We start from the raw sequence: 21011 nt of genomic DNA, 5'->3' as shown, positions 1-21011 counted from the left end.
TGTACCTGTAGGGTGCTGATGTGTTTGGGTTTTCATCGTTTTTCCTGCCCACCTGTTTCTCCACCCTGTTAAACTTCATAGTTCCTTGTCTGTATAAGCTGGGTCCCTTTTAATGGGGGAGGACTGGAAACTGTTCTGCCACTGGGCTGGATGCGCGAACCCCATCTTGCGCAAACACGGGAACCAAAACTGCTGCTGTCTGCGTCTCATAGAGTGACTCAGCTGGATGGCCAATAGCCAGTGGTCTACACGTAGGGAAATTTAGAATAGGGAAAAAAAAGGGGAAAAACTTTTTTACGGAACATTAAAAGCAAAGAAAAAAAAAAGGAAAGAAGAAAAAACAGAAAGAAGGGATAGAAAGATGAGTAAGTGGATAATAAGGAAAAAAATATAAGCCCTGTTAGTCTTATGGCATCGTGAATATACAAGGGGGAGGAAACATTGTAGGAGAGAGAGGGAGGAAATTATTATTATATCAAAAAATAATTTTAAACAGGGGCTTTTAACGTTCTCTTCGGCGTTCCAAAAAAAAAATTTGAAACTAGAGAGAAAAATACCCTGACAGCAACACCTTTTTTAACAGGAAAGAGGAGCAGCAACAACAAAGAAAAAAGAACAAGCCGCAGAAGCAAGCCAAACACCCAGCCCAAAGGAGGCATGCACACAACGTTTTGACCCAGGAAAAAAAAGGAAGAAAAGAGAAAAAAAAAAAGAGAAGACAAAAAAAGGAAGGGAGGAAGACGAGGAAGGAGGAAAAAGAAAAAAAGAAAAAAAAAAAAAAAAAGAAAAGAAAAAAGAAGGAGGAAAGAGGGAGAAAAAGGAGAAAGGAGGAAAAGAGGGAAGGGGGAAAAACAGAAAGACGAAAAAAAGAAAAGGGAAAGAAACCAGAAGAAGAAAGGAGAAATAAAAAAAAAAAAAAAGGGAGATGAAAAGAAAGGAAAAAAAGAGGAACAAGAAGAAAAAAAAAGAAAGGAAGGAAAAAAAAAAAAGAGAGACGGAAAAAGAGAAAAAAAACAAGAAAAGAAAAGAAAGGGAGGGGAAAAAAAAGAAAAAAGAAAAAAAAAGAACAAAAAAAGAAAAAAAAAGAAAAAAAAACGGAAGAAAGAAAAGAAGGAAAAGAAAAAACCAAAAAAATGAAAAAAAAAAAAGAAAAGGGAAAAAAAAATAAAGAAAAAAAAAAAAACAAAAAAAGAGAAAAAAAGGAAAAAAAAAAAAAAAAAAATAAAGAGAACAAGGAAAAAAAAGAGAAAAAAACAAAAAACAACGGGAAAAACAAAGAAATAAAAAATTAATAACAAAGGAAAGAAAAAGACAGAAAGAAGGAGAAGAAAAAAAAAAAAAAAGACAAAAGAAAAAAAAAAGAAAAAAAAAAGAAAAAGGATATAAAAAAAAAAAAAAAAAAAACAACAAAAAAAAAGAAAAAGGAAAAAAAAAAGAAAAAGAAGGGAAAAAAAAAAACAGAAAAAAAAAAAAAGGAAATGAGACCCAAAGGAATACAAAAGACAAACAAAAAAAAAAAAACAAAAAAAAAACGAATACAAAAAAAAACAGAGAAAAAAAACAAGAGGGGCATGCAACACACTTTTTTGGACAAGCAGAGCAAAGAGGCACATGCACCACACTTTCCACCTTTTGACAGGTAGCCACACAAACCCCCGCCGCAAAGAGCATTGCACATCACCTTTGACAAGTTTCACACGAGCCCAAAAGAGGCATGCACACACCTTTGACAGCGAGAAAAAATAAGGAAAAATAGAAAAAAACACAGAAAAGGAAGAAAAAAAAGAAAAAGGAGAAGAACAAAAACAAAAAACAAAAAAAAAAAACGAGAAAATAACAGAACAAATAAAAAAAACAAAAGAAAAAAAAAAGAGGAGGAAAAAAAAATAAGAAACAAGGTAGAAAAAAAAAAACAAAGGAAAAAAACAATAGGAAAGAGCGGAGAAAAAGGAAGGAAAAAGGGAAATAAAAAAAGAAAAAAGAAACAAAAAAAAAGAAAAGAGAAAAACAGAAAGAAAAAAAGAAGAGAAAAAAAAGAAAAGGAAAAAAAAAAAAAGATAAACAAAAAAGAGCAATGCACGACGGAGTACGATGGTGTGAAACTTCTAGCCTCACCTCCAAAATGTAATATTATTCAGTTTGTGAAAGATCGTTTGTTCAGATATAAATCTGATTTATTTATAATATTTTTTTTTTTTTTATAATAATTTGTTTTTAATTTATTGTTTATATTAAATAAACTATTTGTAAAACAAGATTTATAAAAATAATTTTATTTTAATTTTATTATTTTTTTATATATTTTTAAATTTTTTTTCTATTTAAAGGGGATTAGATATGTCTATTAGCAAATTTACACTACTTTGAACGAGTACACACATATCTTGTTATTTATACAGCTGTTTTGGATTTTCTGGAAGAAAGCAAGTAGTTCCTTAGGCCCAAGGAGGCCTAGGCCGCCCTAGGTTGTACAATCCTAGGCCCCAAGGTTAAGTCCCTAAACCTAGGCGCCAGGTTAAAATCCCTAGGCCCAGGCGGTATAAGTAGGGTATATAAAACCTAGGCCCCAGTGTTATGTTTGTGGTTGTTAAAACCAGCCCCCCAATCTACACCTGCCAGCGTAAAGAGACCTAGGCCCAGCAGTTAAGACCTAGCCCAGTTCTAGGTTGCTTAAAAGACCTAGGCCCCAAAAGTGTTTGTGTAGACTAGTTAGAACACACTAGCCCTTAGTCTAGAAAAGATGGAAACAAAATTCATGATTTCTAAAAATAAATTTAGAGCAATTTTTTTCAATTTTTATTACCTCTAGTAAAAGAACGCACAGTGCACAGGGGGTTGTTGTTGGAAGGAAAAACATAAAATATTACACTGCTGGTTTATGTGAGGATGGCGTGTTGTAAGCTGAAGCATGCGGGGTTTCTTGTCGCAAATCAGGCTTGCGGTATGTAATGTTTACACGCTCTCTGCTTGCTGGGCCCTCTTGCCCACGGCCCGCCTGCCTCTCTGGAGAGCGCTTGCTCTCTTGTCCTCTTTTTGTAGCCGGGCCCCGGGCCTCCGCTTGAGGTGTTCCTGGCTGCGGGCACGCGCATGTGCGAAGGCGAAAGAACGAGGGTGTATCTTTTTTTAAGTTAATTTTTTAAAAGTCTTTAACCCCAAACCAACCTAGTGACAAGGAGAAGAACCCTGAGGATGTTTTTTTTTTAAAGTTAAGACCTCTTAACAAAAATCTGACGGCAAAAACACCAGGAAAAACCAGAAGCACACACAGAACATCAATACGGGGGTTCCGTTTCCTCCCAAAAATCAATCTGTACGGAAAAAAGAATACGGTAGTGTTAGAAAACAAACGCAATCGAGATAGACGAGGTGGAAAATGAAAAAAAATGGTGGAAAAAAATGCGAACAAAAGCTTTTGATTAGGTCCTTCTGTTCCCCAGTCCGCGAAAACAGACAACACGGTGCCCAGCGGGGCAGAGCCGGTTGGCGTTGTTTTTCTCGTTCTCTGTACGGGATGAGGCAGCCCCTTTCTTTAAAACTTCTTCCTTCCTCCTTTCCTTTACAAATTATTCCCTTACTCAATTCGCCTTTAATCACATTCCCATTCCATATTTTATTTCTTTTCCCCCCTGGGACCTTGGTTGATTTAAACCGATACGCCTGAAATACCCTAACCATCATCACTGAAATTTACCACACAGCTTCCGATTACATTTCGTGAGAAAGATCAAAAGATAGACATATGCAAATTTTTTTTTGTTTTTTTTTTTTTTTTTTTTTTTTTTTTTTTTTTGTTGTTTTTTTTTTTATTTTTTCCAGCATTTTTTTTTTAAATTTTTTTTTATTAAAACATATATATAAAAAATAAAAAAAAAATCAGACTCTCCAAGGAAGACGGATTGTTGTCAAAGAGGGAGAGGAAAAAAAGATAAGAAGAAGGAAGAGAAAAAAAGAAAGAAGGGAGGGAAGAGAGGAGAGGAAAGGAGAGGGAGGAAGAGAGGAAAAAGATAGGCGAGCAGGAAAAAAAAAAATTCGTACTAATTATTATGTCAACATTTACTTCCTTATCATACACACGAAGAAAAAGAGCTGCAGAAAAAAAAAAAAAAAAAAAAAAAAAAAAAAAAAAAATCGCACTACCCACCACTTCAACCTAATTCAATTTTATTTTTTTTTTACGTGTAAACAAACACATCGGGTCTGTTACATTTTTAATAGAAATAAAAAATGATATATGGTTCTTCTCAGCAGACCAATATAAATTTAACCACAAGTCTAAATGTCAGATCATGTGGTTGTGAAAAATCAGTTCCAGGTCTTCTCCTTGGACCGTTTCCCAGCGTGAGGGGGTGGGGGCCGGCTCCCCTCTTTTGCGTGGCGTGTTCTGTTGGAGGGCTGCCTCTTAGGGTTTTTTCTTCCGATTGGAGGAAGGCGCGGGGGCGGGTGCGGGGATGGCGGGCCTGCAAGCCGAAGGGGACCCTGGCTGTTGGCCGCCAGCACCCCAGACCCTGTGGTTTTAAGCTTTCTCTGGTCTTTTTCAGCTTCTTGCAGGAGAGGAATTTCTGTGAAAAGAGAAGAGAAAGAAAAGAATGCTTTTGAAAAAACAAAAAAAAAAAAATCTTGTAACCAGTACTTGTTCTGCCCTTCCTGGATGACAACAACAACAACAATCAATGAATTCAACATGACCAATAATGTTAGACACGGGTGGGTTAGATGATGTGCAGTCCCCTTTCCCTTCCCTGCTTTGTAATATAATCTATAAAAAAATACGATCTTAATGGGAAAAAAAAATAAAAAAATATATAAATAAATATTTAAAAAAAAAAAATATAATTAAACATGGGCTACCATTGTGTATAAGTTTTTTTTTAAAAAACCTCTTGCTCTGACAGAGAAGAAGATGAGTGCGCCGACGGGGAAGAAGGATCGGGAAATGAATATAAAAATTTTTGAGAAAAATGAAATTTAAACGTAGGGGGGGGCCTACCGATGCAAAGAGAAGAAAGAGGGCGAAGATGGTTGATGAATGAGAGAAAGAGGAGGAAAGATCAAACATTTACAATATTAAAACTAACATACTACTTACTGGGTCCCCCAGAATCTGGTGTGGTCCTCTGTCTCCGTTCTCGCTCTCGGGTGCTCGCGGTCGGCTGCTCCCCTCTCTGGTCTCTCGCGCTCTCCTCTCCTTCCGTCCTCTCCATCCTGTCATGTTATCTCCGTTCCCTCTCGTGCTTCCTCGGTTTCTCGCGTACTCCTCTCTCTGGCGGCTTTTCTTCTCGTCTCTCTCGCGGTCTTCTTCTCTGCGCGTCTCCCCATGTCTCTGACCTCTCCTCTCGCTCCTCCTCTCTCTCCCTCCTGTGCTCTTCGTGGTCTCTGCTCTCGCCTCGTCCTCTCATCTCTCCTTTCACTCTCTCGTCCGTCTGCGCTCCTCCCTCTCCTCTACTTCCTCCGTGTTCCTCTCTCCTCTCCTGTCTCTCCATGTCTCTCTGCTCTCTCTCTCTCTGTGCTCATCTCCATCTCTCGCTCTGTCTCTCAAATCTATCTCTGCATGTCTCTCTCTCTCTCCTGTTCTCTTGCCCCCATCTGTCCCTTTCGTCTACTCGTACTACTCCTGTATCTCTCAGTTTCTCTCTATCTCGGTCGTCTCCCTCTCTCTCGTTGTCTCTCTCTCTCTCTGTCTCTCCTCGTCATCGCGCCTCTCTTCTGTCTCTCCAATCTGTCTCCTCTCGTCCTCGTCTTCGTGATCTCCATCTGTCTCTCTTCCTGTCTCTCCATGTCTTCTCTCCTTCTTCTTCGCTCTCTGCTCTGCTCCTCTCTCTTCGTGCCTCTCGCTCTCTCTCTTCTTGTCTCTTCTCTCTCTCTCTCTCGGCTCCCTCCTGTCTCTCGTCTCTTCCCTGTCTCTCTCCTGTCTCTCCATTTCTGTCTCTCCACCTTTTCTCCTCGCTCGCCTCCTCTTTCTCAGCGCTCTCCTCCTTCTTTGCTTGCCCTTCTCCTCTCTCCTTTCTCGCGGCTATCTGCCTCTTTCTTGCGCCTCTCCTCTCTTTTCTGCGCGCTTCTCCTTCTCGCTATGTCCTCTTCTTTGTGTGTTCTCTCTCCTGTGTTCTCTTCTTCCTTCTCCCTCTCTCTCCTCCCTCTGCTTTTCTCCCACTCTGTGTTATCGTACAGAAGAGCTCATAATATCCAGTCAGAACGGAAGGGGTAACTACCCCCTCTTGACTACACTATATTCCAATAGTATGTGGACCCGTGCTATCGTGAAATATTCTTCCAAAATGTGATTATGGTAACCGTGTCGGGCGGTCGTGTGGCCCGAATAATAGCCGAAGTCCAGCATTACTTCCTTGTATATATAGCTGTAATCTGTTATTAAGACTATCAATGCACATCCCTCTGTTTTCATCACCTCCCCTTAGCCACGCCGCTTTCATCAGAGATAAGAGGATGAGGAGAGGTAGGAGAGCAAGAAAAAAGGACCACATCCTGATGGCAATGTCGAACCGATTTCCCTGTGTTGTGTCTGGAAGAATGCGATTTAGTGTATTCCCATAACAGAGAATGGCAGAATTGCGTATCGAGCTAACATGAACGCATAGATGATGTTGTGCTGAGAGGTCACCATAAGATTTACATGTCTTGCTAGTAGAAAAAGTTTTTAGCCGAGCATTAGATATTCTCTGTTGTGCTCAGTTGCTTAGTTGTAGTCTTATGTCATGTTTCGATTTTGAAGGGATGTCATCACAATAATTCGATATGTCTAAGATGTCCTGTAACACATGGCCGGGTGGAGAGGAATTTTGGACGGCCGAATTAGTTTATTTTATCTACAAACTGTGTAACAGGAAGCATAGGCCTCATTTACTATTGCTTAGTAGCGTAGCTTATGAACATATAGGTTGAGGATTGTTTCACCGACGCAGCACTCTCACTGTCCTAAGCCACTGCTTGGTTCTTGCGCAAATAATGTGAATTACAAAGTGGATAGAATCTGATTATTGCTCTCTGCTCTCTTCTCTACTTGTAAGCCCGGTCTCCGTGATGTGATGAGAATGTCGGCGCATGTGACAAACAATTCGTGCTCTACCTTTTTGTGTTTTTTAGGTCGCTTGACAGTGCCACCAGTATGAATCCTCGGTGTTTGTCTTGTGAGTCTGCCTGTTTGTGAGTTGTGACGCACTCTACTTGTCGGGGCTCAAAAGCCTGTGGATCCCATCGTCATCCCTCCTATTTGTGTTAGGTGTTGTGTATGAGGTGAGTGAGGATCCTATCGACCGCTGGTTCTCAAGAAATCAGTGCTCTGACCGCACTGCTATGAGTCCTCCAGTCTTGTGCCTTGTGTTCGTAGACCAATTGCTCGTAAAGTCAATCAGCCTCTCGGAGGTGCAAACAGGCGGTATCCCCCACGGAATTCTCTTTTTCTATAGTAGCTCTTTAATATGCCACTCTCACCGCAGCCATAGGAATTTTAAGGTGTGGAGCTCGACCCTCGCTCGTACTAAAAAGGCCTAATCCTCGGCTCCTACATTGCTCTCCTCTTTGCTTCGGCTGCTGTCTTATTCCGTCCCAAAAGGTTGGATGACACCTCACTAGAACTCCAAACATATAGGGTAGGTGTGTAAAGACAAACACACAAGGGTCGTGTGTAATATAGGCGCTTGGTTCTGACCTTTGGGAAACTAGGCCTACCCAATCAGTCTTGTTCAGCGCAACGCGACCTCCCTGATATACTCGTTCTTGATCTCCGAACTCACCCTTTTGTATTCCTCTCTCACGTTCTGCATAGTTTATATCATACTCACCGATTTATAGTGTTACTCTGCTTATATCGCGTCTATTATCCTCGCGAGTGCCAGTATGTGCAAGAATCAACGAGGCATAGCGTCAGTGGCTTCCCTACGGAGTCACTGCGCGCGGTTCGTAATAGATTCGGCTCGTCCATCACTGGGTCTTTTCTTTCTAGGAACCCAAAGCCTATGCATCATGCATGTTTATGTTCACTCGAACGGCGTCTGGCCACTTCAGCTCAGCGTGTCTCGTCTCTTGATATAACATAGAAATAGGTGTTATATATTTGTAGTACATCTCGCCTCTGATACGTCGCTTATCTTTCGCTCTACCGCTCTCGTGGCGTTCCTCTCCCCATTCCTTTCCCTGGTTCAGAATTGGTTTGTGTCTTTAGTCGATGCGAGTGTGGTGATGACCGTCGGACCCTAGCTACTTTTCTCCATGGTGGGTGGGGTTGTATAGTGGTGTAATAACTCTCGAGTGGATGAGTTGCGCTATCTCCTCATTGGTGGTTATGGTAGTCAGTTGAGCTGACCCAGCTCGTTGAAGTAGACAAAAAGAGTATTCTCTCTGGTAATCTCTGCAAGTCATGGTTTAGTAAAGTTAAGTCGCGCGGGATTCTGCGCATTCATAGCTGTACTTAGCCTCCGCTCCTCACTCCTGGTAGCAGCCGTGGCTCTGTCTCTCTTCTTTAGGTAGATAATAGTCTCCTGTCGTTGCTCATCTAACCTGTGTCCAGACTACTTTCTCCTAGTCCCAAAAGAGTACTACTCTAAATGATACCATAGTAGCCCTGAGTGCATCGCTCAGGTAGTAAATGGAGGTGCAAGTGATCTCGGCTCTAGCGGAAATAATCAGAGATATAGACACATATGTTCTAGCTTTTGCTTGGTCGTCATTTAATATGTACCATGTGTCCTACGTGCCGTCTCTCATAAGTGAGGGCACCCATTTGTTCTGCCTCATTTCTCGTGATATAACCAAGATCTCTTCAACCTACTGCTCTCTTTATATATGCCCCCAGACACTCTCCTCTACAGCTCTAGTCTTAATCTTTGCAATATCGTTAGTTTTCTTACGTCCCTTCATTATATGTGACCATTCACTTATTAGATTGTTTATGACCTGACCGTGTTTTTTCTTGGTTAGCCCTGTCTCACCAGACATGGAATGATAAATTCCATGTCTCAAGAGATTCTCTCTCTGGAATAGTTCTAGAACTGACGGATTGTGTCCTCATTTTTCACACACAAGGTGATGAAATAGGCCTGCCCAAAGCTGCGGAGGTCGCCGTGCCAACGGTTTGTCCCCGGACACCCTGGGGCCAAGACGTCAGCATGGGGTCAACAGCCGGAGCACGGTGTTGTGTCTCGCGTGAAATCCTATAAGTCTAGGAGTCCCTAGCGCGTGGTTGCTTCTGAGTCAACAATGCTTTGTAAAACATGGGATGATGATTGAACAGTGTAGGTGGGTTACTAAAACATTAGACATGCCTCTGGTCGTCTTTCCCTTGCTCTTTATGCATACTATATCTGTGTTACATGGTACGCTCTCCCGCTCTGGCTGTTCTTTTCCTCGTTCGCCGTCTGCTTCTACATGAGCCCTCCTCTCGGATGCCTCAATATATTACTCTGTAGGCCCATTTGCGCTAGCGCCTTCTAACTGCTAGACTCTATATTCTTCAGAGTTCCACGGATCTCTCATGTCTGTACCGACGATCCTCTCGTCTTGGCGTCATCCCTACTATGCAGTCTCTGCTCTCACACAAGGTGAGGAGCCACAGGCATCTACCTCCGAACTGTCATGGCAGGAGCCTGAGAAGTAATATGCTGTCACAATTGTAGTGTCATCCTCTCTCAGGTAGGGAGATCGTCACTGCTCTGTGGGATTCAGCCTCCATTACACATGGTATATAGGACCACACATATCATTCACGCCTCTCAGTCCTCTACAAGCCTTCAAATACAACTCTGTACTGAAACGCTCCCGTGTAATTGGCTGCCACCGGATTAATTATGAACATGGTGGCGCACATCTCTCCTAGAGACACACCCTCCAGGAACCTGACGTGTGAGGAGCCCACGTTGCCAACCAAATGGCAAATCTCCCCGTAACTTCACCTTCCATCGTTTAGTGACAGAATAGTGCCACTTCTCTTTCAGACAGCGAAGGATACTATTTAGGACCAGCTGGTTAGAAAGCGTTGTACGAGCTATATTGATATCATTATACCGTTGGCCCTGCTACCCTAGAAAAAAAAAAAAAAAAAGAGAATAGCACATTTGAGAAAACACAAAATAAAATATGGTGATATACCCATATACTGAAAAATAAATCCAGGATCATAACTGAAAAACCAAAAAAAAACATACAGACAATATCTGATACAGATAATTGTTTGCAGGAAAATAGATAACATTAATAATTTTATATCTGAAATTACAACAATATCAAAAACAAAAACAAAGCCCCAAGCACCAGCTAGGAAAGTAAAAAGACACTTACAGATTAAAAAGGAAGGATACAAATAGAAGATCATCAACATATACAATATAACAAAAGAAGATAAAACAACTACTTATAATAACGCTAACAAAAGCTGAGTCAAATCAAGATGAATGATATACTACACTTAGCAACACGATGAAACAAACCACATCTAAAGCACTATAAACAACTTTCACATAGGTAATCAAACAATGGTACCAAAAAAAGTGGGGAAACAAGAAGTAATACCCAATGTCTTAACCATTATTATAAGTCTTGCGGGACTCGTGGGCCTAGTTGTCCCCACTAGATTCGGCAATTCTTTCTAGCAAAGGGCCTTTGTGTGGAGCGCGATACCTATGGGCTCTACCTTTAATCGCCTGCAACTTGCATGTTCGTCATGACTGTCGGGAATAGTGTGAGATGCATAGCTCATCCATCGAAAATGCTCTTGCCATTTAAACGATCGTTGGCGTATGCGAATGCAACATGCTGCTCAGGCTCACGTAACTCCCATGACAGACAGGTAATGGCTCCAGCTCTAGATACACTTGTCAACTCGCATCTCATTACGACTCGAACTCTGTCACAGTGACAGGTGCTTTTACAGGCTAGGTCCTCCCCTTGTATCTCAGATAGAACACGACGGCGTGTGGTTCTATAAAGGATGATCCATCACGTGAACTCCAGTAGATTAGAACAAGACCGGTGTACGTATTACCTATTTAATAGACAGCTTCATTTATGTACTTAAGCTTCAGATGACTGTCAACTTGAGTCTCTGGTCTAAATTCAAACCTGTTCAATGAATTAATCAAGACTGTAACCCTCGCTGACCCGACCGCCAAGTAATCACTATTACCAAAATGTGACGCAAATCGTTGTACATTTGTGGATGTGTGATCCTTGGAGAATCAGAGTTTTAAGAGTGTGTTATGGTTTTTAATCGACCCGATCCTGTTTACAGAAGCCAAAGACATTCTTATGTGAAGGCTGGATGTGATATATAACAAACTATTATTTTTAAGGGTCTTCAGTGGCTCTATTGGTTATACTTTTTACAAAGATTTCAGGTTGAGAAGGCCTTTATTTTTTTCTAAACCATTCTAGGAATTCACCTTGCCGTGTCAGGGCGCTGTCTGCGCCGCAGAGGTTCCTGCATAACCGACGTGCAGGGTGTTCTTGCACTGGAAGGCATAGGAGCGGAGAGAGAGAACGGTTATGGGGTGTTGGGAGGGAACCAATCGATGCACCTGCGCCTTTGGCAGGGAGAAATCTATGTTGTTCTGCACATGCGTTTACTGGTCGTTGCACACCTTGTGCCTGAACATACCTCTTAAGTAAAACCAGGCATTATGTGTTCTAGATAGTGTGCCTGCTGCTTTACTCGAGTGGCCATCCCTCGCGATTAAATAGAATCCCGTAATAAATCAATGGGGGAGTGAATTGTGTCTTCACCTCATGCCCTACAATTTGCAAAACATGTTCGCGATACCAAGTGCGGTGTCTCCTAATCATACCAATGAGTGAGACTCAAAATACTTTTAAGGTCTGCTCTCGTCCGCCAAGTTTGTACTCCCGTGCTGCTCAAAATGCTACTAAATGCGAATCGCCCTCTCATAGATCTTGAACTCGCGCAAGTTGCATTCCAAGAACGGTGTGAATTAAAGCTATTGATAATAACTTTTTTATTACTCGAGTTTGTCGAATGAAGACTCTCTCTCTGGTTTAAATTGACCTACATGGTGACGTGTGAGCCAGTACGCGCATAGATGTCCTCACTCATTGGCAACATGATGATAATATAACTAGTTAATTGTCTCTCGATCTTTGTATTAGAATCTTTCCTAGTGAATACAGACGGGTGGTATTTAACGTTGCGGATCTGAATACTTCTGTGGCTCAACTCGCGCCTAAGGTTGACATGCACATACGATCGTGCGTGACCGTGATACCTCTTAAATGATTTAATAAGGCAATGACTCGCTGCGATAAACTCGGATGTGTTGTGCCTCAGCTACTGTGCGATTGTGTTAATTGTATAAGGATTGTCATTGTATCCCACAACTTGTAGACTTCGCAGTGGATGACAGAGCGGAGGGTCAGTTGGGCCTCAGACTGACAAAACTACAGAGATGTAGATGACTTCACTGCTCCACTTCCACGTTGACTTGCGGGAGGTATTATGATGACTCACTTTCCCTCGTGACGACGGGTGTGATGTGGAACATTGATGTCACTGTAACTTCAGTATGCAACGGAGACGGTGGTAATGGATTTTATTCTCAGTATAACATCACTCAGGTTCTAAAGAATAATCCGTCTCGCTCTCATAAATAGCTGCAGAGATTCTCTGAGTTTGATTGGATTACACACTGGGTCTATTTTAGAACTCGCAGATATATTCAGGATCCAGTGACAGACAGGTGTATTAACATGATGGAATCATTTGTAACCTCAGTGGACAGACGGATTGTATAATTGCACATAGAAGGTGACATCATAGATGTGAGGTCTCGCGTGAATTATTTACATGAGGAATCTGCTGAGTTTAAAAACACTACTGGAATCTCAGTTCTGTCGTAATCTTACAAATGCGCATAACACAAGACAGTGTGTGTTAATAATTGTCTAACATTGTCGGTTATAGAGAGCTTCATGTGAACATATAATACTGCTCGCGAAGTCGTGACCTGAACCGTCAGGCGTTGTTTTAATAGGCTAGTTGCGATGAACCTCCCTGTCTGTTTCAGGTTCTCGTGGAAGCACGCCGCACTCTAACGTCTCTCAATTTCCTGATTATGGATGACTTTCTGCACATATGTGCGATAATTTCTCCTCGCCTAGCTATTAGTCCTGAACGAGGAGATTTAGGATGAGGACATGCTGATGTGACATTCATCTTGGGTATAATCGGCGCTCTTTTGTGACAAGGAACTGTTGTGCTCGCTCATGCTTGAATACTCGTTCTCGAAATTACCTCTATATGTTGCAGCAACATAGGCAGTGACAGCCGGAACTCCGGTCAGAACATCGCTGATATTAACAATGTATGACTATCCAACGCTATGTAAATCTCGTGCCCATTATAGGTCGATACGAGACGAGGTGTACCTCTCCTCACAATGAATAAGGACATCACTGGACACCTGGTTGAGATGACTCCATGTGCATAGCTATGAATGGTGATCTTCTCTCTAAGTGAAGTATCTGGTGCATATGTACTTCTATTGTACTCAAGTGGACAGAGGAGGTGTCGTATAACAATTAGCTACTGAACGTCCCAAACTTCCAGTGATCAAGGACGGGTGTAATGTGGATGTACATGATGGACTCACGTACTGCAGTGACAGACGGGCGTGTAATTAACATGAATGACTCAACTGCTATCTCAAAGAGACTTGTGTTAGTATGGTAACCATACTTACGTGAACTCTGAAAGTGCACCAAACCTAGATGATATTTAACATTTTGATGACTCTGTGTAACCAGGGATGCAACGGCGTCTCTCCTCACTCGATGCTCACCTGTAATCATGCAGAATCATTAACCATCATACTACTACTCGTGACAGACAGGATTGTGTCATCTAACAATGATACTGCACTGTGTAACTCAGTGACAGACGGGTGTTTTTACATTTGACTCACTGTAACTCTTCAGTGACAGGCCGATGTATTAACATGATGACTCACTGTAACTCAGTGACAGACAGGGTGTATTAACATGACTCACTGTAATCAGTGACAGACAGGTGTATTAACATGATGACTCACTGTACTCAGTGACAGACAGGGTGTGTATTAACGATGACTCACTGTAACTCAGTGACAGACAGGTGTGTATTAACATGTGAGCTCACTGTACTCAGTGACAGACGGGTGTATTAACATGATGCCTCCTGTAACTCCAGTGACAGACGGTGTGTATTAACAGATTGGGACTCACTGTAACTCAGTGACAGACGGGTAGATGAATTACGGACACTGACACTGTACATCGTGACAGACAGGTTATTAACTGAGACTCACTGTAACTCAGTGACGAGGGTGTATTAACATGATGACTCACTGTAACTCAGTGACAGACAGGTGTAGGTAACTATGATGACTCACTGTAACTCAGTGACAGACAGGTTAGCATTACATGATGACTGCTGTAACTCAGTAGCAGCAGAAGGTGTATATTAAACATGATGATCACTGTAACTCAGTACAGACAGGTGTATTAACATGATGACTCATGTTAACTCTACTAGTACAGCACCGTTGTTTTATTAACATATGATGACTCCACCTGTAACTCAGTGACAGACAGGGTGATAGTTAAACATTGATGACTCACTGTAACTCAGTGACAGCGGGTGTATTAACATGATGACTCACTGTAACTCAGTGACAGACAGGTGTGTATAACATGAAAAAGACTGACTGTCCACCTAGTATGCTGACTCCTTTTACGCCTGTCTGTGACGCATTCACCATATCACGTTGTCCATCCACTGACTGTGTTACTGATGAGGGGGAGAGACATGCTACTGTGGGAGGATTATTGTGGGGGAGGAGGGTACTATGCTACTGTAGGGGGGGAACAGTTGCTAGATTAGAGTTGGTTACTGTGAGGGGGAAGAGACTGTCTTAGGAGCTATGTTACGTGTGAGGGGGAGAGACTAAATGATTGACTGTGAGGAGAGACTTGTCTGGAGGGGATGGGACTATGGTTACTGGAGGGGGGGGAGAGATCTTGTTACTGTGTGAGAGGGGGGGAGGACTTGTTACTGGTGAGGGGGTGGGGGAAGACGAACTTTTGTTACTGTGAGGAGGGGGGGGATGTTTACCGGTTGAGTGGGCGGTGGATGGCGTCCCGGCAGGACTGTGTTACTTGGGGAGGGTTCAACTGTTGTTACTTGAGGGAGGGGAGATGCTGTAGTCTAAGCTGTGAGGGGGGAGAGGGCGAGTGTATATTCACTCGTCTGTCACTGAGTTACAGTGAGTCATCATGTTAATACACCTGTCTGTCACTGAGTTACAGTGAGTCATCATGTGCTCCTAGCCTAGTCTTTATCTGCATCTGAAATGGCATCCTATTCCCTACATACTACACTAGTTCTGACCAGGGCCCATTGGCCTCCAGTCAAAGTTCTTCTTCTTAGAAAAGTTCAGATAGGGACACAGGCATGTCCCTCAATGTAATATTGACATTGTTAGAGAACGATATGATTCAATATACCCAAGTTCACTTAAAGATCTGCTCTGAGGATGTCTTTCTCAACATGAGGGTGTCTGGAGAGTGTGTCTCAGGGGTGTGTCTCAAGGTGTCTGGAGGGTGTGTCTCAGGGTGTGGCACAGTATACCGGGGCATGACAGTGATGGTCGTCGAGGTGTGAAGGTTTGTGACTGGGTGAGTGTGTGTGTGTCTTACCAGGGTGACTCCAGAGAGGACCTCCAGGAGGGAGATCAAGTTGTGCCCATCTCTCAGGTCCTCGTACAGGTCTGTGATGTGCTTCCTCACCTGATGGAGAGGCAGAGAGAGAGAGGCAGAGAGAGAGAGGCAGAGAGAGAGGCAGAGAAAGAGGCAGAGAGAGAGGCAGAGAGAGGCAGAGAAAGAGGCAGAGAGAGAGGCAGAGAGAGAGGCAGAGAAAGAGAGAGGGGGAGAGAAAAAAAAGAGCAAAAGAGAGGGAAAGAAAAAGAGGAGTGTTAATTACGTACTCATCCTGTTCATATCATCCCAGTGTTTACAAAGCATTGTTGACAGAAGCAACACCGCTAGGGACTTTAGTTTCCAGGACGACAAAACACGTGCTCCGGCTGTGACCCCATGTGACGTCTTGGCCCAGGGTGTCCGGGGACAACCGTTGGCACGGCGACTCCGCAGCTTTGGCAGGCCTATTTCATCACCTTGTGTGTGAAAATGGGCCATCTTTTCAGACCGTGCTGATGGACTCCCAATGTCTAGGCTAAAAACTGTAGCTAAGAACCAGGAATTAAAAGAGGGAGAGAAAAAGAAGCAAGGATGAGAGAGAGGAGAGGCTGGGCATTTAGAGAGAGGAGAGGCTGGGCATTTAGAGAGAGGAGAGGCTGGGCATTAGAGAGAGGAGAGGCTGGACATTTAGAGAGAGGAGAGGCTGGACATTTAGAGAGAGGAGAGGCTGGACATTTAGAGAGAGGAGAGGCTAATTACTAACCATGACTTGTGGCAGAGATACAGAGAGAAACTTTTTGTCTTACTTTCATGAGACATCCTCATGACACTAAAAACACCACATTACACCCCCCCCATAAAATCTCGTCACCCACCACAACCATTACAAAAGCACATCTAACCGGAGAGAGACACACAGAGAGGAAATAAGGATGACAGGGAGATGTATAAACATGAGGAGAACAGATAGAAAGCTGAGTGAAGGAGGCCGTTGAGTGTAACATAAACATTTGAATAGGCTTTGGTTCCTAGAAGAGAGAGATGATGGACGAGCGATTCATTACGAGGAGACGTAGACACTCTTGCTTGTGTTCTATCCTTGGTCTGCATTGAGTGACGGATAACCTAAGAACATTATTCGGAGATAGAAAACAAAACTGAGAGAAACAAAAGGTAGTCTTAAAAAAAAGAGGACAGGAGTCGTCCGTGTGAAACGATGGTGCAGGTCAACGCAGCCCTATCACAGACCTGAGGGTTTAAACTCCCACAGTGCTGTTTGGTTACCTTGGAGTGATTGACAGCTGAAGGGGAGGAGCTTGAGGCTGAGGAGTGTATGTGTACCGACCGGACTTAAATTCTATTGGCTGCGGTGAAGTGTTTGATTTAAACTGGAGTCCTGTTGTGCTATGGCTAGAGCCATGGTAGGCCAAGACTGATCTCAGCACTCAGAATTATCTTAAACCGTCAAGGATCACATTCACAACACAAATATGTGAGAGGACCACAGTGCGACATCGCATTACACAACGCAGTCCAGAAAACTGCACGAGCTGTAAAAAAGTCAACATTTCACTGCATTTCAACCCTGAACTGCAACAGCGTAAATTCCACATTCTTCCAGCAGAGGGCGGATTGTGCCTTTTAATCTCAGAATCCAAACGCAAAAATGGGCCTACTCTGTGTCCTGTTGTTCAATGGTCAGCTCTCCCCCCTGGGTACATCTCAATACTCCAATCCCACATAAGACTACAACTAACGAGATAAGAAGACATCTGGAAACTTTATTCACATCCTTCTGTTGCCCTGCTCTCTCCTTTATTCTCTCCCTCTGCTTTCTTTTAGTCTCTCCCTCTCTCCAGTTCTCTCCATATCTCTTTCTTGCTCTCCCTCTCTCACACCCTCTATCCTTCTGTGAAAGGGGCGTGGCCTAAGGGAGTGATGAAAAAGAGGGGATGTGCAATTTAGTCTTAATAACAGATACACTATATATACAAAGAAGTATGTGGATTCGGCTATTTCGGCCACACCCGCCGCTGACAGGTTACATAATCACATTTTGGAATGAGATGTTCAACGAGCAGGTGTCCACATACTATTGGAATATAGTGTATCATGAGGGGGGTAGTTACCCCTTCTGACTGGATATTATGATCTCTTGTACGATAACACAGAGTAGGGGGGAGAAAGAGAGGGGGAGAGAGAGGGAGAAGGAGAGAAGAGAGACACAGGAGAGAAACACACAGAGACAGCGAGAGAGGAGAGCGCGAGAAAGAGAGGAGAGCGCAAGAAAGAGAGGAGAGCGCGAGAAAGAGAGGAGAGCGCAAGAAAGAGAGGAGAGCGCGAGAAAGAGGAGCGAGAGAGGGAAAGGTGGAGAGAAGACAGATGGAAGAGACGGAGAGAGACAGGAGAGAGACAGGAGAGACGAGAGAGAGGAGAGACAGAGAGAGAGAGAGCGAGAGAAGACAAAGAGAGAGAGCGAGAGAGAGACAGAGAGAGGAGAGACAGAATGGAGAGACAGGAGAGAGAGAACAGATGGAGAAGACAGGAGAGAGAGACAGATGGAGAGACAGGAGAGGAGAGACAGGAGAGAGAGATGGAGAGACAAGAGAGCGAGAGCGAGAGAGAGAGAAGAGAGAGAGAGAGACAAGAGAGTAGAGTGCGAGAGAGAGAGCGAGAGAGACAGGAAGAGAGACAGATGGAGAGACCGGAGAGAGAGAGAGACATAAGAGATAGATGGAGAGACAGGAAGAGAGATGTGAGAGACAGGAGAGAGAGAGAGACAGGAGAAAGAGATGGAGAGACAGGAGAGAGAGAGAGGAGCACGAGAGGGAACGGTAGAGGAGCAGAGGAGAGAGCGAGACAGAGGAAGCACGAGAGAGACAGAGGGAGAGAGAGGAGAGGGGAGAGAGAGAGAGGAGAGCGGAGAGAGAGAGGAGAGCGCGAGAGAGAGAGGAGAGCACGAGAGGAGAGGAGAGCGCGAGAAAAGAGGAGCACGAGAGGGAAAGGTGGAGAGACGACCAGATGGAGAGACAGGAGAGAGAGGAGAGCGGAGAAGAGAGAGAGAGGAGAGCGGCGGAGAGAGAGAGAGGAGAGAGGCGCGAGAGAGAGAGAGGGAGGCGCGAGAGACAGGAGAGCGAGAGAGGAGAGGCGAGAGAGAAGAGCGCGAGAGACAGGAGAGAGAGAGAGAAGAGCGCGAGAGCGCGAGAGAGAGGAGAGCGGAGAGAGGGGCACGAGAGGGGGGTGTACGACCGAGGTGAGAGAGAGAGGAGGAAGGATGGAGTGAGAGAGAGAGGGAGAGGAGAGGTGAGAGAGAGAGAGAGAGAGGAAGCGTGAGAGGAGAGAGAGAGAGAGGAGTGCGGAGAGAGAGAAGAGAGAGAGAAGAGAGAGAGAGAGAGCAGAGAGAGGAACGCAAGAGAGCGCGAGAGAGAGGAGGAGAAGAGGTGCGAGAGAGGAGCGCGAGAGAGAGAGAAGAGAGCGGAGAGAGAGGAGAGAGAGAGGAGAGCGGAGAGAGGCGGAGAGAGAGAGAGAGGAGAGAGCGCGAGAGAGAGAGGAGAGAGAGAGAGGAGACGCGAGAGAGAGAGAGAGAGGAGAGGGAGAGAGGAGAGAGGAGAGAGAGAGGAGAAGAGAGAGAGAGAGGAGAGAGGAGGAGAGCTGAAGAGAGAGGAGAGAGGAGAGCGGGAGAGAGAGAGAGAGAGAGGAGAGGCGAGGAGAGAGGAGAGAGAGAGAGAGGAAAGAGAGAGCGGAGAGAGAGCGGAGAGGAGAGAAGAGAGCGCGAGAGAGAGCGCGAGAGAGAGAGAGAGAGAGGAGGAGAGAGAGAGAGGGAGGGAGAGCGCGAGAGAGAGAGCGCGAGAGAGAGGAGAGAGAGAGGAGAGCGCGAGAGGAGAAGCAGAGAGAGAGAGAGGAGAGCGCGAGAGAGAGAGAGAGAGGAGAGCGGAGAGAGAGAGAAAGAGAGAGGAGAGCGGCGAGAGAGAGGAGAGAGAGGAGAGCGCGAGAGAGAGAGAGGAGAGGAGAGCGCGAGAGAGAGAGAGAGAGAGGAGAGGCGAGAGAGGAGAGGAGAGGCGCGAGAAGAGAGAGAGAGGAGAGCGCGAGAGAGAGGAGAGAGGAGAGCGAGAGAGAGAGAGAAGAGCGCGCGAGAGAGAGAGAGAGAGCGCGCGAGAGGAAGCGCGAGAGAGAGAGGAGAGCGCGAGAGGAGAGAGAGGAGAGAGAGAGAGAGGAGAGAGAGAGACAGGAGAGACAGGAGAGACAGGAGAGAGAGAGAGACAGGAGAGAGACATGAGAGAGAGAGACAGGAGAGAGAGAGACAGGAGAGAGAGAGACAGGAGAGAGAGAGAGACAGGAGAGAGAAAGAGACAGGAGAGAGCGAGAGAGAGAAAGAGACACAGAGAGACAGAGGCCACCTTCGCTCAATTTACTGGACCCATTTCTCTGCCTCTCAGATTCAAAAAACAATATTCAATATTCTTCCCTATTCAATCAATACCACACTACCTGCCTTGTCTGGTATAGGTCCACTGTATGTGTGTGTCTAAGGGCCAGTTGTCTGGTATAGGTCCACTGTATGTGTGTCTAAGGGCCGGTTTCCCAGACACAGATTAAGCCTAGTTCTGAGCTGAAAAGCCATTTAAAATGGAGATTCTCCATTTAGTATGCTTATTAGTCCAGTATTAGGTTAAATCTGTGTTTGGGAAACCGGCCCTAGTTGTGTCATTGCGTTCCTGGCAAGCTGTCAACACAGGTCCCTAAAACCACAGTTCACAGTGAGGGCAGTGTTTATATGGATGTGTGTTTGATCTGTACACACACACACTCCCAGAGGCAGCCATACACACGGACCTGACCACATGACGACACACACCCCGACCACAGCCACCTGTCTGTCAGCTGATGTGAGGAGATTGGTTGCATTATAAACATGGGTGCAGTCAGGTGATTGTCAGTGAACGGAGAGAGCCAAGAAACACAGGAACAGGTAGACCGACTGGGTGATGTCACTTGTAATCTGTCAGCATCTCTACTGAACCGCCACTCTGTGCTACGTAAACACCTGCGCCCGGGTGGAACGTCAACAGTATACAGGAACTAGACTGATAGGACAGGAATAGAAAAAGGAACATGCATGATTCATTCTATTCCATACTAGACTACAAGAGACTGAAGACGTATCGCTTTAGGTCAGGATTTCCCCCACATTTTGTTACATTACAGAAGTATTAATTACAGAAGTAATCCTCCTCAATCTACACACAATAACCCATAATGACAAAGGGAAAAACAGGATTTTAGAGAACTTTTGCAAATGGATTAAAAATAACAAAAACATA

At 44.3% G+C, this 21011-nt stretch overlaps 1 protein-coding gene across 1 annotated transcript in view; it reads right to left on the bottom strand.

Annotated features, from left to right (window-relative positions):
* LOC112069370 (microtubule-actin cross-linking factor 1, isoforms 1/2/3/4/5-like) overlaps window positions 1-21011 on the bottom strand; it is a 278447-nt gene that overhangs the window by 154303 nt on the left and 103133 nt on the right. The window contains 1 exon segment of the mRNA XM_070438520.1: window positions 15691-15780. Within this exon segment, the coding sequence (XP_070294621.1) occupies window positions 15691-15780 (90 nt within the window).

This window comes from Salvelinus sp. IW2-2015, unplaced genomic scaffold (genome assembly GCF_002910315.2).
Source record: "Salvelinus sp. IW2-2015 unplaced genomic scaffold, ASM291031v2 Un_scaffold995, whole genome shotgun sequence".
Taxonomy (NCBI): domain Eukaryota; kingdom Metazoa; phylum Chordata; class Actinopteri; order Salmoniformes; family Salmonidae; genus Salvelinus; species Salvelinus sp. IW2-2015.
The sequence above is the reverse complement of the archived record's forward strand: the minus strand, read 5'-3'. Positions and strand labels throughout refer to the sequence as shown.